This window comes from Oncorhynchus keta, chromosome 37 (assembly GCF_023373465.1).
Source record: "Oncorhynchus keta strain PuntledgeMale-10-30-2019 chromosome 37, Oket_V2, whole genome shotgun sequence".
Lineage (NCBI taxonomy): Eukaryota > Metazoa > Chordata > Actinopteri > Salmoniformes > Salmonidae > Oncorhynchus > Oncorhynchus keta.
In genome coordinates, this window is record NC_068457.1 from 9,934,588 (window position 1) to 9,951,944 (window position 17,357).

General features: G+C 42.5%; 1 protein-coding gene across 3 annotated transcripts; it reads right to left on the bottom strand.

Moving 5' to 3' along the window:
- Positions 1-254: 254 nt before the first annotated feature.
- On the bottom strand, positions 255-12,087 carry LOC118369979 (kynureninase-like). Of its 3 annotated transcripts, XM_052499088.1 has the most exons (13): positions 11,917-12,087; positions 11,356-11,526; positions 8,496-8,616; positions 8,246-8,329; positions 7,447-7,496; positions 7,026-7,100; positions 6,661-6,807; positions 2,556-2,711; positions 2,228-2,285; positions 2,083-2,135; positions 1,754-1,839; positions 1,207-1,437; positions 255-466 (listed from the first exon to the last, which is right to left on the bottom strand). In XM_052499088.1, the coding sequence occupies exons 4-10, from the start codon at positions 8,259-8,261 to the stop codon at positions 2,107-2,109; spliced, it is 531 nt and encodes a 176-aa protein (XP_052355048.1). In that variant the 5' UTR covers positions 8,262-8,329; positions 8,496-8,616; positions 11,356-11,526; positions 11,917-12,087; the 3' UTR covers positions 255-466; positions 1,207-1,437; positions 1,754-1,839; positions 2,083-2,106. The 3 variants fall into 3 exon arrangements, with proteins under 3 accessions (XP_052355048.1, XP_052355049.1, XP_052355047.1); XM_052499089.1 differs by lacking the exon at positions 8,496-8,616 and having other exon boundaries at positions 11,352-11,526; XM_052499087.1 differs by lacking the exon at positions 8,496-8,616 and having other exon boundaries at positions 11,917-12,086.
- Between the last annotated feature and the right edge of the window lie 5,270 nt (positions 12,088-17,357).

The following is a 17,357-nucleotide window of genomic DNA, read 5'->3' on the forward strand; positions in this document are numbered from 1 at the left end:
ATCATATGACTCCACTGCTAGCCTCTCTATATCAGCTTCCTGTTTAAGGCTAGTGCTGATTTCAAGGTTTTACTGCTAACCTACAAAGCATTACATGGGCTTTCTCCTACCTGTCTCTCTGTGTTGGTCCTGCTGTACATAGCTACACCTACACTACAGTCATAAGAATTAGGCTTTTACTGGGTAGCCTAAGCAAAACCTATTGCAATTCTTTGGGACAGTAGTTCAGAAGACCTGTCAATGACTCCAGCACATTGCAGTATAAAAACAACTCGTTTTTATTGACACGGTCAAAAATACTCCGAAAGGTGGGGTAACAATAAAAAAGACTTCCTATCATTGTTGTAGTTCTTTGCTGGCAGCCAGAGCTGATCCTAGACCCTCGATGAAGCGGTGAACTGTCACTAAAGGAGTTGTAGAGTGGCACCGGAGCGATGCGCAGAACGTTGGGTTCCCTCATGTCACACTGAGATGGCATGGAGAGAACAGATCAAAACAGCAACAGTCAATTACAAAACATAGATTCAAATCTATGCATCTACACTCATGCATAAACACATATACTGTCCAAATATATAAAACGCAACATGCAACAATTTCAAAGATTTTACCGAGTTACAGTTCATATCAGGAAATCAGTCATTTGAAATCAATTAAATTATACCCTAATCTAAGGATTTCACGTGACTGGACAGGGGCACAGCTCCTGGGGAGCCTGGCCCAACCAATCAGAATTTGTTTTTTCCCCCCTGGGCTGGGCTGGGCTGGGGTGGTTACACGTGGTCTGAGGTTGTTTAATCAGCTTCTTGACATGCCTCACCTGTCAGGTGGATGGCTTATCTTGGCAAAGGAGAAATGCTCACTATAACAAGGAGGTAAATACATTTGTGCACAACATTTGAGAGAAATACGCTTTCTGTGCGTCTGGAAAATTTCCGGGATCTTTTATTTTAGCTCATGAAACCAAGACTTCATATGTTGCGTTTATATTTTGTTCAGCATACATGATAAGGGCTTGTGTTTCATACCCAAATTAAATGTAAGCCCACATCTGGACTAAAAAGCACGGTCAATTAATTATTACTTTTTTAAAGTGAATTTGTATTTATTTTAGACAGTGCTTTTCTAGTCCAGGCTAGGCTTAATATGGATCTGGGGAAACTCACCAATACTGTGCTACTATTGTATATACATGAAGCCACTCACAGCGACGCCCCTCTTCTCCAGCTCCTGGAACACGGCTGCGATGGGGACCGAGAAAGAGAGGGAGAGTTGGCATCCTCGTTCCTCAGGGTGGGAGGGAGTGATGATATGGACGTGGGGATTGTGAGGCTGGGACTCGTCCTTGTTGTAGTAGTGCTAGATCAGACACTCCAAGTAACCCGTCAGAAGTCTGGACTTCTTCCTCAGAGCTGCCATACTGGTCATAGCAAAGACCTGGACGTAATGGCAAAGATTGACAACTTAACAGTTATTGCCAGGACTGGAGTCAATCCCATTTACAATCAGAAAGTAAACAAAATTCCAATTCCAAATTCTCCTAATTGAAAAGCATTGAAGAGAATTTACATTTCAGTGTACTTCCTGGATTGACTGGAATAGAAATGGAATTGACCCCAACCCTGGTTATAACAACAGTTACAACCTTTTACAGGTCACTTGTGAAATTCCATGATTTGAGAGATGAATACAAACTTGCTCTAATATTTGCTGTATGAAATCGATATGAAAAACCCAAATTGGGTCCAGTCACCTCTAAACTAGCTTGCAGTGGACACACCAGCAGGATGGGTTGGTTTGATAGCCGAAAGCCACTTATACCAGGTAGTAGATCCATTTCTATGGTAAGACAATAAACGTAGGATATTCGTGATGAATTCATGTGGCTCAACTGAAAGGGTGAAATGAACACAGTAGAACCCATTTTCTGTAATACCCTAATATGACCAGGAGATGTCAGTGTAAATCAAGCTACATGGGTATCTCTGCTTAGAGACCAACAGCGCCAACTCGAAGCAGCATTCTGCAATGTGTCCCAGTCTAGGGAACAAAATGAGAACATAATCACAAATATGTTGATACCATTATCCACGCGGAACCTTGTTTTCAAGTCATGTCCCCACCATCCCGTGAGCCTGAGAGAGAAAGTAACAAGTAGTTAAAACATAACAAGAGTCCACACGTAATATGAACACAAATCTGAGCTGTACTGCACCGTCATACTCACGCAGGCTTGACTGTACGTGCATTCTTCTCATGAATAAAAGCTCCAGCCAGTCCACCAACTCTAGAATTCACATAATACACGTGAATAAAAAAAATGAACTCTTATCTACAGTATTCAAGACCAAGGATAATCTACAAGATTTGAAATGGGCATCGATAACAACTGCAAGACAATCCTTGTTGGCAATATTAAGCTAGAACAAGTCCATTTCTACCCCACATATTGTGTGGTCTTCCTGTGTCAGCAGGTGTTGGACAGGAAACAGAGTGAAGCCACTGCCAGCAGTTCATTTTGCCCTTGATTTCTCCACACAAACCCCAATGCTGACCTTGTAGGAGCACCAGCAGGCAAAGTCCACTCCCCAGTCATGCAGCTTCAGCTCTGCATTGCCCACTGCGTGTACACAGTCGAATCCAACGTAGCAGCCCAGTGGGAAGAGCAAAAACGCACTGTCATGCCAGATGCTAAGGGCAGCAGGCCGGAGCTGTGCAGTCAGGACGCATCAGAGGCAGTTCATTGGCGTGTCTGTTTGTTTGCGTGTGTGTGTGTGTCTTTTTAAGATAAACTTCATAAATGATTCATGTACTCCTAGTGGGGGTATTATTGTGTGGATCATTAGGACTCTAAGTCTGGCTGTTTTGATTGCCCTGCTAAATGTGACAGAGAGGGAAGGCTTCCATGTGTGTGTGTGTGTGTGTGTGTGTGTGTGTGTGTGTGTGTGTGTGTGTGTGTGTGTGTGTGTGTGTGTGTGTGTGTGTGTGTGTGTGTGTGTGTGTGACATCTCCTGAGTGTCATCATTTATATTTCCTTGTCAACACTTGCATGAGGTGAATGCAGACAAATCCTGCGAGCCAATCATGTCAAATTGTTACACATCCCTGACAACAGAGGACGCTGATGGAGCAGCTGTTGTCAGACAAAATGCTTTTTTGTTTTAAATAACATGCTTCATTACCTTAAAAGCCAATGTTAATAACAACATTATAGAATAGAAGCATGACTATACACAATGGATACAATGGCCATTATCCACGATAAATAGAGGTTGAATTAGGAATTCAGAGGAGCCCCTCTAAACCTAATCCTAGCTTCATGTTCACATCCTGGTTCAACTCTAACCCTCATCCACAATTCAAAGCCTCGCTTCATGTCCAAATCCCTGTTCAACCCTAACCTCAACCACAACCACAACCACAGCTTCCTATCCTCATCTTGGTTCAACCCTAACCCTCGCTTCATGTCCACATCCTGGTTCAACCCTAACCCTAGCTTCATGTCCACATCCTGGTTCAACCCTAACCCTAGCTTCATGTCCACATCCTGGTTCAACCCTAACCCTAGCTTCATGTCCACATCCTGGTTCAACCCTAACCCTCGCTTCATGTCCACATCCCGGTTCAACCCTAACCCTAGCTTCATGTCCACATCCCGGTTCAACCCTAACCCTAGCTTCATGTCCACATCCTGGTTCAACCCTAACTAGCTTCATGTCCACATCCTGGTTCAACCCTAACCCTAGCTTCATGTCCACATCCTGGTTCAACCCTAACCCTAGCTTCATGTCCACATCTTGGTTCAACCCTAACCCTAGCTTCATGTCCACATCCTGGTTCAACCCTAACCCTAGCTTCATGTCCACATCCTGGTTCAACCCTAACCCTAGCTTCATGTCCACATCCTGGTTCAACCCTAACCCTCGCTTCATGTCCACATCCCGGTTCAACCCTAACCCTAGCTTCATGTCCACATCCCGGTTCAACCCTAACCCTAGCTTCATGTCCACATCCTGGTTCAACCCTAACTAGCTTCATGTCCACATCCTGGTTCAACCCTAACCCTAGCTTCATGTCCACATCCTGGTTCAACCCTAACCCTAGCTTCATGTCCACATCTTGGTTCAACCCTAACCCTAGCTTCATGTCCACATCCTGGTTCAACCCTAACCCTAGCTTCATGTCCACATCCTGGTTCAACCCTAACCCTAGCTTCATGTCCACATCCTGGTTCAACAGGCAGAACAAGTAGAGTAAGTAATATAATCAAATCGTTAAAAAAATAATACAAAGAGCTAAGAAAAAAGTATTAAATAATTATACAAATTCTAATGTGGGTTGGTTTATAGAGTTAACTGGGTGAAATTAGCTGGTCCATGTCTTCTGCAAAAGATAGGAAAGGTTGCGAGATTTTGGAAAATGTAATTCCAGATCCCCTAACGGAGTAGCATATTTTCTCTAGCTTAAGATGTTGCATAACTATCCAAGTAGAAAGAAACCCATCCTTCCACTTAAATAGTAGATGACGTCTAGCTAGAAGAAAAGTAATAGAACTGTTTCGAGGGGCCTCCTGTGGTACCACTCCATAGAACTGTTTCGAGGGGCCTCCTGTGGTGCCACTCCATAGAACTGTTTCGATGGGCCTCCTGTGGGGCCTCCTGTGGTGCCACTCTGAATAATGCAAAAAAGACAGAAGGTTCTATAGGTCTCTCCAGTATCTTAGAAAACGTCTCAAAAATTGATATCCAGAAATGTCCATTTCGGGCCTGCCCAAAACGTGTAATAAAGTAGCAGGAGCCTGCTTACATCGGTCACAAGTGGGATCTATTTCTGGTCTAATCTTGGATGATTTTGCCTTTGGCCAATGCAGCCGATGAGCTGTTTTAAATTGAATTACAGCAGGTCTTAGACATATAGATGAAGAATGTATTCTCTTGAGGCAAACTCTGCCAAGTTTTGTCTGAAGGTTGTTCACCTAAATCCTCTTCCCATTGGTTCTTAAAAGAGTTCAGGAAGTCCAGATTGTGCGAGTTTAATAACGTATAGACAAAGCTTATGCATCCTTTGATATGAGGGTTTAAAAATATAATCTAGAAGGGAAGTAGGTGGGAGAGACTCCAGCCCAATTTAACCACTGATTATAAACAGACTTCACTTCTCTGTCGCAATGTAGTGACAGTATCACAGTTGACGCCAGAGAGCAGTGTTACTCTCTTGACCGTCTAAATTGAACCTTCATAAAACACCATCCAGATCATGTTGGAGTACCCTCTAAGAAGGCATGGGACCATAAAATAGATTCAGCAGCGGGCCAATTTTTTCTTGAGTGGAAAATAATTACAAATAATTTGTAGACTACAAATTGACCGCAAGAAGCCCAAATAGCGATAATATTTGACAAAAACATTAAAAGAATTGGGGCGGGTAGTGTTTTCCTGGCATCTGCCAAACCCAGATTCGTCCGTCGGACTGCCAGATGGTGAAGCGTAATTCATCACTCCAGAGAAGGCCTTCTCACGCAGTCCAACGGCAGCAAGCTTTATACCACTCCAGCCGACGCTTGGCATTGCGCATAGGGACCTTAGGCTTGTGTGCTGCTACTTGGCCATGGAAACCCATTTCATGAAGCTCCTGACAAACAGTTATTGTGCTGACGAGGCAGTTTGGAACTTGGTAGTGAGTGTTGCAACCAAGGACAGATGATTTTTACGTACTTCAGCACTCGTCGGTCCCGTTCTGTGAGCTTGTGTGGCCTACCACTTTGCGGCTGAGCCGTTGTTGCTTGTAGACGTTTCCACTTCACAATAACAGTCCTTACAATTGAATGGGGCAGCTCTAGCAGCTCTAGCAGGGCAGAAATTAGGCCTGCATCGCAGTGCTAGCGACATCACTACAGATGCGGGTTCGATACAAGGCAGTGTCGCGACAGGGAGACCCAGGAGACGGCGCACAATTGGCCCAGCTTCGTCCGGGTTAGGGGAGGGTTTGGCTGACTGGGTTGTCCAATGATTAAAAGGAGACTCCTGTGTCGGGACGGGCGCATGCACGCTGACACGGCCGCCAGGTGTATGGTATTTCCTCCGACACAATGGTGCGGCTGGCTTCCATGTTAAGAGAGCAGTGTTAAGAAGCAGTACGCCTTGGCGGGGTTGTGTTTCAGAGGAGGCATGGCTCTCGACCTTCACCTCTCCCGACTCCATACGGGAGTTGCAGCAATGGGAGAAGACTAACTACCAATTGGATATCGCGAAATTGGTGAGAAAAAGAGGTAAAGAAAATATGACGGTGCCACGATGATAGTCATTGAGCACTTCAGTAAGGCCATTCTACTGCCAATGTTTGTCTATGGAGATTGCATGGCCGCGTGCTCAATTTTATACATGTCAGCAACAGGTGTGGCTGAAATAGCCAAATCCACTCATTTGAAGGGGTGTCCACAAACGTTTGTATAACAGCGGGGGGTGAGGGGGGCGTTGTGGAACCCTGCTCTACGGGGATTTGTAAAGGGTTTAGAAGTAGTTAAAAGACAATCAAGAATGAATTCAAAAGTTGAAATACCATTTCCCAAAAAGACCCACCCCTTTAAAAACACAAATGTTAGAGTCTCAGTGCAGGTGAGAAAAAGACACTGAGGAGTGGGTTCTAAAGTCGTCCTTTTACCTTGTTCTGCCCGGCGTTGGTGATGGTGGCCATATCAAAGAGCTGTCCGGTGTAGTACTGCACTCCACTGAACAGAACCACCGCAATGGAGTCTCCCTCCTTTTCTATCGTGTCCAGAATGTCCTCTGTTCTCAGCACCTCCTCGCCCTGACAGGTAGAAAACAGTTGGTCAGGGTATAGAAATGTAGAAAACACGGCAGTTGGTCAGGGTATAGAAATGTCACTTTTAATAACCGTTCATAAACTCTCTCTCAACACTCAATTTGACTCTTTCTACTTCAATGTCCTTAGGTACCTTGAAAGGTGAAAATTTAAAAAAGCCCCAAAAGGGATAATAGAGAGAAAAAAATGAAGACTACTTTTACCGGTCTGTGCTTCATCAGCAGCATGCTCTGCTTAGGGTCATATCCTTTCAACTGGATCTGAGATTCCACAGCATACTGAAGAAATCACACATGAACATGGTAAAAAAAATATTTTTAAAAAGTGGGCCAATTTACCCCCACTCTCCTCCACCAACACAGAGACAACAGATACAATGTGGTGGGAATAACAACAGTGGACTATTCTATTAAAACAGGATAAATGATGAAGAGTAGGCCCTGCACGCTCACGTATTATACAACTGTCAGAGATGTCTTTTTAGGGCAAAAACATGAATTATGGTTGAAACGCAGTTGAAGAACGCAAATGACTTTTGAACACAAAATGACCTGCAGTCATTACTTAAATTACACCAACATCCTCTCGGTTAAAAACAAGTTATGTGTCGTTGGAATTACTCACATGTTCTGAGGGGAACGCCTTGTCCTCAAGAAGGATTTTGTGACGTTTTGCTGTAGGTTTGTAAAAAGACAGCTGCAAAGCAAATATATAACATGTAGTTTATGTAAAGTCTCGGTATATAATGCGTGTTTACGTTGGAGATTTGTATAAAAGTTTGACATTATCTTACCAGCAGAATATGCAGATTACCGTTAACCTGTTCATCAAGGCAACCTCCTCAGCTTTAGCCCATGTTCGTAAGCAAACACACAGGTGTGATTTAATTCCCATTGCTCTGACATAAGTTTACAAAACACATTTTTACCTAATAGCATTTAAGCAATCATAAAACCTACATTTTCCACACAAAAAAGACATCCGAGGAGCATAACGGCCTTCGGTTGTTTGGTTTGGCTGTACTTTGCTCACTGCAAAATATGGCACAATGCCAGGGTGCAATTACCCTTTAAAACCAGTCACAGACCGGAGGTCTCTGTCATGAATCATCAACAGCCAGACAGAACGATAGTTAGCTATCAGAATTACCTGACAATTGAACCATGAATGTCGTGAGAGCTGGAGATTACAGGCTTTTAACGGTGCTGTGTGAAAAAGGGAACCATGACGACCGCGTTTTGGATCCCATTTGGTCGCACATCAGTGCAAAAAGCCTGTAAAGGTGCCGACCTGCATCGTTAAATAGCCCCATCTCAGCCCTAGCTCATGTTAACTGTCATGATCATACAACGAACATAGAATGTCGAATGGTAATGCATTGTATTTGATAATGCATTGGACATGTGTTATTGTATGAACTTACCAACCACATTAGCCATGAGCACCCTCTATATTGTTCTCCGCCCTGGCCCAAGGTCGAGAGCCTTGCACATGGCCGTGAACCCTCCTGCAAGATAGAACACAGAGGAACATCACGACAATGCTCACAGCTACAAGGATAGGATACAAATTTCACAGATAAAAGCTAGGAGTATTACATTAAAAGAGAAAGAGGTTCAGGGGGGCTGAGCTGATTCCGTGTCATAAAGCAGACATCGGGGGAAACAACATACATTTTAGCCCATTTATCCAACTCCTCGTCGATGTACTTCTTGGCCATTTTGGGCTGGAGGCCAAGTGAGTTCCCCACAAAGTAAATGCATTCCTTGGTGCCATCCACAAGCGTAAGGTCAGCTAGGGTAACATTAACAGTGCATTAGCACAATCGATCCACACATTTTCACTAAGAAGCTTCCCTGCATTGTTCAAATCACGGCATACTTCTTGGCCCCAGAAAGAGACTTTGTTACACAGTTGAAGAATATGTAATTAAAATGATTAAACTTTCAAACACTTAGCTAAATGAAAGTGCTTCGTCATCTCCTTTATTCAGCTCAACCCAAATTTTGTAGGCATCTCTCTTCCGGCTGCAATATTTTCCGACCACATTATACCTGACCAGGCAGGCCGTTTCCTCACTGTATGTAGGATCTTAGACCTACATGTATAGGCAGGGCAAAACCATTTTGGTGATTTCTGGTATACCGTATCTTCAAAATAAATAAATCCCAGCACATTTCCGGACTCATTCAGCAGTTTTTACCTGATTAAGTACAATAACATTGAGAATTCATATTGAAATTTCCATTTACAATACTGTTCAAAAGTTTGGGGTCACTTAGACATTTTGTGTTTTTTAAAGAAAAGCACATTTTTTGTCCATTAAAATAACATCAAATTGATCAAGAACAGTGTAGACATTGTTAAAGTTGTAAATGACTATTGTAGCTGTAGCTGTTTTCTTTCAAAAACAAGGACATGGCTAATGACCCCAAACTTTTGAACGGTGTGTATATACCGAAAACTTGCGTTGAAAATGATGCTGTCGCTGCTTCTTGATGACAAGACATTGATAAATAGCCCAATGTCAAGACAGTTTTAAAGTGTCCAAATCAATAACCAATATGCAGAAACAGTTTGTGATATATTGAAAACCTATAATGTACTATCTACACATAGTGCCATGAAAAATGATTTGCCCCCCTTTTAGATTTTCTCTATTTTTGCCATTTTTTATACTGAATGTTATCAGATCTTCAACTAAAAACGAATATAAGATGAACATGAGTTTACAAATAAATACAAATATACACAATTTCTTTAATTAACAAAGTTATGCAACACCCAATTCCCCTGTGTGAAAAAGTAATTGTCCCCTTACACTCAATAACTACTCGTACTGACTAGAGGTCGACCGATTATGATTTTTGTGGAGTGATGGGTAACGATGCTTCGAGTGTGGCTGTTGTCGATGTGTTCCTGGTTTGAGCCCAGGTAGGGGCGAGGAGAGGGACGGAAGCTATACTGTTACACTGGCAATACTATAGTGCCTATAAAAAATGTACACAGCTGTACATTTCAATGAAACATGGTGAAGCCCCAAAATTGCTCTCGCTAGAAGCATGTGTTTCAGACATAAGGAAGTGGATGGCTGCAAATGTTCTACTTTTACACTCAGACAAAACAGAGATGCTTTTTCTAGGTCCCAAGAAACAAAGAGATCTTCTGTTGAATCTGACAATTAATCTTAATGGTTGTACAGTCGTCTCAAATAAAACTGTGAAGGACCTCGGCGTTACTCTGGACCCTGATCTCTCTTTTGAAGAACATATCAAGACTGTTTCAAGGACAGCTTTTTTTCCATCTACGTACCATTGCAAAAATCAGAAACTTTCTGTCCAAAAATGATGCAGAAAAATTAATCCATGCTTTTGTCCATCCTTTTCTAGGTTAGACTACTGCAATGCTCTACTTTCCGGCTACCCGGATAAAGCACTAAATAAACTTCAGTTAGTGCTAAATACGGCTGCTAGAATCCTGACGAGAACCAAAAAATTTGATCACATTACTCCAGTGCTAGCCTCCCTACACTGGCTTCCTGTCAAGGCAAGGGCTGATTTCAAGGTTTTACTGCTAACCTACAAAGCATTACATGGGCTTGCTCCTACCTATCTCTCTGATTTGGTCCTGCCGTACATACCTACACGTACGCTATGGTCACAAGACGCAGGCCTCCTAATTGTCCTTAGAATTAGAACTTAAACGTTAGCTTTTTTACATGGCACATATTTTACATGGCACACATTTCTTTCTTCTCCAACACTTTGTTTTTGCATTATTTAAACCAAATTGAACATGTTTCATTATTTATTTGAGGCTAAATTGATTTTATGTATGTTTTATCTTAAGTCAAAATGAGTGTTAATTCAGTATTGTTTTAATTGTCATTATTACAAATGTAATTTAAAAAAAAAGTTTTATTTTTATTTTTTTAAATCTGCCGATTAATCGGTATTGGCTTTTTTCGTCCTCCAATAATCGGTATCGGCGTTGAAAAATCATCATCGGTCGACCTCTAGTTGATATCCTATGCTGGGTCGTGATTCCTTAAAGTTAACAGGAAAAGTATTTTAATTGTTTGTTCCCTTTTCCACGGTGGCAGCCTCCTAAAATCAACATCCGCCATTGCAAAACATAGGTATAAGCCTTGTACACGTTTTTGTGTAACCAACCATGTATAGGTTAAGTTTCTGTGTGGCCTTTGAGTCGTGTTAGTTTAAACAGCGCTACTCCCAAACGTTTGCCCCCTGTTCTATTGATTTCAGCGTGATATCGAACAAATTATTATTTACAAGATGACCTAACCCGGCCAATCCCTGACGACGCCGGGCCATACTGTACATACTGTCCACATATTTTTTTTTAACCTTTATTTAACTAGGCAAGTCAGTTAAGAACAAATTCTTATTTTCAATGATGGTCTAGGAACAGTGGGTTAACTGCCTGTTCTGGGGCAGAACGACAGATTTGTACCTTGTCAGCTCGGGGGTTTGAACTTGCAACCTTTCGGTTACAAGTCCACCACTTACTTACAAGGAGGGAGTTCTGCAACTTTTGGTAATAGAAACTGTTCACGTAGATGCTTTAGTTCGTCGTGATTGTCCAGATATGTGGCTACTTCATTCGATGTCTGGCTGCATCCCAGCAGAGTAGAGACGCGCTCCAGAACCTTGCGCGGAGAGTTAGCGTCAAATGAGTCCATTACTGAAGTTGAAAAAAGAAAAATTATTTAGAGTAATATGCAATTTACAAATAGTTCTCAAACAAAGTTAATCCTACAGTAGGTATATTATCGACACAGGCTATATACCCACCTCAAATGTTTTGACAAGTTGGTTAAATTACATTTACGCACGCACGAAACCACTGCCTGCATTCAAAAGTTCAAAACATTCAACTATGACAATTCAAAGTGGAGAAACAATTAAATCATTAGGTAATTACCAGATAAAGCAACTATTTCCTCAATTCAATTGAATATATCCCAGTCTCTTTCACCAGTTTGAGAGTTGAAATGGAAACATTCACAAGTGCTCTTCACCCCTCTGTAAATATCCGAAATTAGCTAATCATTGACCTCAAAGATAAACTCACCGGTGAGGTTGACTTCATCAATTCCAGTCTATGTCATTTTCTAGCTTTATTATCGATACTGTAAACAATATGGGTGAAGAAGAAACACTATGTAGATCTACTTCCTTTCTAGACTGTCGTGTTATTTTTCATTACAGACTATAATGTTGTTCCTACTTTCGATTGGGCAGAGGTACGTGGTGACGGGAGGTCATTGAGGCGGGAAGAACACTGTTGCTTGTATCTAATTGGTTGACAGACCACGAGTCAGCATGTCAGTAATAATGTTTAATAATAATGAAATGGCTATCACAACGTCTGAAATTAAATGAATAATATCCTAAGTGCAGCCACAACGAGAAGTGCATTTACCCTATGCCTGTCATCACAATCTTAGTGATTATATTTATATTGCAAAAATCCTTATAGGCCGACTGGAGTCTTCTTGTTCCATCCAGATCAGCGCGATTGAATCGTGTTCGCACCACCGGACAGGCGCACTCTGTCAATAAATAAATAAAATGACTTTCAGTTACTCACCAAGTGTTGTTTTGTAGAAGGACGATGCGGCTGTTGTTGTGGTTCAGTGCAAACGAGTCGTAATCTTCTGGACATCCAGGGCCTTGGTTCTGTCTGCGTGTATGGACAAGGCAGTCGAGGGTTTAACCCAGTATTTCATTCTGTATATCATGATGCGTGTACATTTCTAGTACTATCTGAGATTTTCTGTGAAACTGTTTTTTTCGAATTTGCCTATGACCTGTAAAAGTTCAAGGAAGTGTCCCTGGTTGACAGCCATGTAATATATATACTCTGTTCTCTCGGGCTAGTTTCGAATGCCCATCACTTAGAGCATTGCATATTGTTGAGCAGACTCTTTCTGAATAGTCCATTCATTCCACGCTGTCATTGCATATGTATGCTCCACACTAGCATCGTATGTCAGGAACGAACTTGTCCCCTTCGTCCAGTTCTTCTGGTAGCCATCGTGGGTAAATGCCACCTTCTCTCCACCATGGTTTCCTGGACGTTGAACGTGGCGGCATGCAAAGCAGAAAGCACGGTCCTTTGAAATAGAATATTCCAGCCATGTGTAATCCTCGTACCATCTACGATTGAAGTAGCGATCCTGCTGTCCAACTTGTGTGGCTGGATAACGCCGAAGAAGGCGCCTTGGTTCTTCAACAGGTGACTGGTTTAAATCAGAGGGAGCGGTGGCCAGCAGCGACGAACTGCTCTCTCTCTCTCTCTCTCTCTTTCTTCTTCTTCTTCATTGGGCCCCTTGGAGACAGGGTCTGGATTTTCATTTTCTACCCCCACTCTTCTCTTGATCAGAAAACGGTCCATCGCAACGGGGCGACTGGCTAGCTAGAAGTTAGCTCACATAACGTAGACTAACGTGCGCGAGCGGATAGAGAATGGAGTCAATAAAGTTATCCACCTTTCTTGCAAGTTTACAATAGACAACACAATGCTTAATATCCCTACTTATTAGTGTACCATGGTATTCCATGGAAAGCTGGTGGAAGTCTCCTGATGGTGCCTATTTAACCTGTCAGTCTATAGGAGTTGAGTGTTACCTATTTCCCATCTTCATTCACAGTGGACATTTCCTCTGCCAGTCCTAATTATAGTTAATGAATAGAAGGAATCAGCACTGAGCCTACAGGGAGCTAGCTGCATTATCAATTTAGAGAGAGGACTTTCAGCACCATGAAGAAAAGACAACGTTACTATATTGAATAATATCTCAACTCCAATCTTCACCACATTTCCCTAGCCCTTATCCATCTTTAAGATTACCACTGACATACAGTACCAGAGGATAAAATGTACATCATACAGTAGCTATGTTGAAAGAGCTGATTTTCAAATTCACGGGCAGGAAACATATAGATGTAACCCAGACTTAATCTATACTGATTCAGCTATTCAGAAGCAAAATACGAATAAAAAGATTTAAACAAAAAATTAACACAAAATATTAAATATATACAAAATGCACAGGAGCTCTTTGCCTCGGCGACCTCACAGCGCCATGTCAAAATGTGCACAACGGCATGAGATTAGCTATAAAAGGTTTCTCTCTGTCTCATGGCCTTGCGCTACACCACTGCATGCATCCCAATGGTAGACCGCCTCAAACAAATCATCCCCTTCAATGCTACAGACAGCAGGAGTTGATCCTTGGCTTAACAGTGTCATAGCAAATAACCAGTCTTCCGTTAAGTCACCAGTCATAAAGGGAGGTCGAACACAAACCCTTCAAAGCGTCATAATAAGCCTTTGCATATTTCTTTCACTTCTCCATACCATAAACGGCACATTTTGGACTTTGGTTTTGCTTTAGGAGGGATACATGTCTGACAATTACATTTAAAAAGTCTCATGTAGGAAGTAGCCAATTCTGAAGAAGGAGAGGTTGAGCAAGAAGTTGGTTCCATCCCACCTTAATTCCTTGTAAATAGCGCACTACTTTTGACCAGAGCCATATGGGCCCTGGTCAAAAGTAGTGCACTGCATAGGGAATAGGTTGTTTGTTGTAGTATACAATGGAGCTGTCCCAGAGGTAACCTTGCTGCTTTAGTTTTTTTCCACTACAAACAAAACGGCTCTTCTTCAAACAAGCCCAAGCATCTCACATTGTAACAATATCTAAACACACCATACACATGTATTGATCCTTTATCTATACATCTTCACAATACAATTGAAAGTAAATCTTGTACTTTCTTTTAGAGCGCATCCACTCTCCTCTATCTCCCCCACTCCATTGCCGGCTACTCATACCGATAACTGTCTTATGTTTCAATGTTGGCTATATTTTGAAGGTCTTGGATAGCTTGTACTGTAGGTTGGGATCTGACAAGTGCTGACCTCCATGGTTTTAATGGACTCTTCTGTGGCTCATTTGTAAGAAGAGGGGAGCTCTCTGCTGCTGCCTCTGCTTTGTGCTGGGACAGGTCTCCAGGGCCCTCTTCTTCAGAAACATGGAGGACAACACATCTTTATGGGCTACATGACCTCCTTACTGAGCACTATTGACTGCTTGTCAGCTAGCCTTCTAGACAATGGTGTGGGAATTGGTGTCTCTTATTGTGTTTTGTCCTCTCCTTTTCATCTTCTCTCTCTCGCTCTCTTTCACTCTCTCTCTCAATTCAATTCAAGGGCTTTATTGGCATGGGAAACATGTTACCATTGCCAAAGCAAGTGAAATAGATATTAAACAAAAGTGAAATAAACAATAAAAATGAACAGTAAACATTACACTCACAGAAGTTCCAAAAGGAATGAAGACATTTCAAATGTCGTATTATGTCAATATACAATGTTGTAGTGATGTGCAAATAGTTAAAAGTACAAAAGAGAAAATAAATCAACATAAATATGGGTTGTATTTACAGTGGTGTTTGTTCTTCACTGGTTGCCCTTTTCTTGTGGCGACAGGTCACAAATATTGCTGCTGTGATGCCACACTGTGGTATTTCACCCAGTAGTGAAATACTGGGTGAAATCTCTCTCTCTCTCTCTCTGTGTTTCTGTGTACATGAAAAGAAAGCACTGTAGGGGGCAGCGAAGTACCACACACTATTCATTTGGATGAACATGATCATAAGGAACCTAAAATATCACATAAGCCAAGCCAGGACAAGGGAGTGGAAATTCATCTTAGGGTGAGGATACGCTGCAAGTCTAGAGAAGCTGGGTACATTAGCCTTCCACAAGAGCGTCTGGTTGTGTGTTGGATGTCATTTCTAATTTCAGTACTTCATCTCTGTGATTGCCCAGGAGGGGGTGGAGAAGGCCCTTGCATTCTGGACCCGTCTGTCTTCTGACTGAGACTGTACTGTAAGCTCCACTGGTGTGGCTCTGGCTCCACCAGTGTAGTATAAGACAGTCAGCAAGGCAGGCAGCAGCTGCTTCTGTTCATCCACTATGCCAGGGGACTGGAACACTCAGCTAGCTAACTCCCTCCTAGGACACTGACCTCCTTTGTGGTGCTCGATTGAAATTCAGGAGCCTGCCCCCGTACCCGTACCCCAGGCCCAGCACAAGTCTGTAAACAATCAGGGGCATATGGGTGAGGAATGACAATCTCTGAAAACTGAAAGATGGGATGAGATGGGATCCCTGGCTGTGATCCCACTCTGAGGGTGTCTCAAGGGGAGTGGGATATGCAATGAACACATTTCCATGTCCACACACTCGTACAGGTTATCCACTTGTGCATGCAGTGAAACAGGACAAATATAAGCACCCCCTATTTGACATTTGACACACACACACACACATTGCATGGACATACAGTGAATGGTTTTGCAATTACAATACATTATTACATCCATATTATGTGGGTGTATTTTATCTGCTTTGTTAGGCTGCCCCTGGCAAATATTCCATATTTGAAAAAGGGCATGGAGAGTGGGGATGCCACAGTCTAATAGCGAGAATGGAGGGAACATCCTTTCTGCATCTCCACAGGGGAAACCAAAACAGAGAGATCAGACAGTGGCTGAATCACTACAGTTTAAGATTTGGCAGGCACAATGGTGGGACTTGACTGAGAGGAGACGAAAGGAGAGGAGACAAATAATTACTTTTAACGGACTAAAGAGGGTTTCATATTCACAGAGAAGAGAAGAAGCCCTTTGTCACTCAGATTGCTGGACTAAATCAGAGTTTCCCAAACTTAGGTCCTAGGTCGTTTTCATCGTCCCCTGTTCATGTTTTTTTGGGGGGAGGGGCAAAGCCGAGTTTAGACAGTGGTGGAAAAAGACCTCAAAAGTCATACTTGAGTAAAAGTAAGGTTACCTTAATAGAAAAGTGAAAGTCACCTAGTAAAATGCTACTTGAGTAAAAGTCTAAAAGTATTTGGTTTTAAGTATACTTAAGTATCAAAAGTAAATGGAATTGTAAAAAATTTACTTAAGTATCTAAAGTAAAAGTATTAATAATTTCAAATCGCTTATATTATGCAAAACAGACATCACAATTTTCTTGTTTTTCATTTATTTACGGATAGCCAGGGGCACACCACAACACTCATTTAATTTACAAACAAAGCATGTGTTTAGTGAGTCTGCCAGATCAGAGGCAGTAGGGCTGACCAGTGAGTCCGCCAGATCAGAGGCAGTAGGGCTGACCAGTGAGTCCGCCAGATCAGAGGCAGTAGGGCTGACCAGTGAGTCCGCCAGATCAGAGGCAGTAGGGCTGACCAGTGAGTCTGCCAGATCAGAGGCAGTAGGGCTGACCAGTGAGTCTGCCAGATCAGAGGCAGTAGGGCTGACCAGTGAGTCTGCCAGATCAGAGGCAGTAGGGCTGACCAGTGAGTCCGCCAGATCAGAGGCAGTAGGGCTGACCAGTGAGTCCGCCAGATCAGAGGCAGTTGGGATGATCAGTGAGTCCGCCAGATCAGAGGCAGTAGGGCTGACCAGTGAGTCCGCCAGATCAGAGGCAGTTGG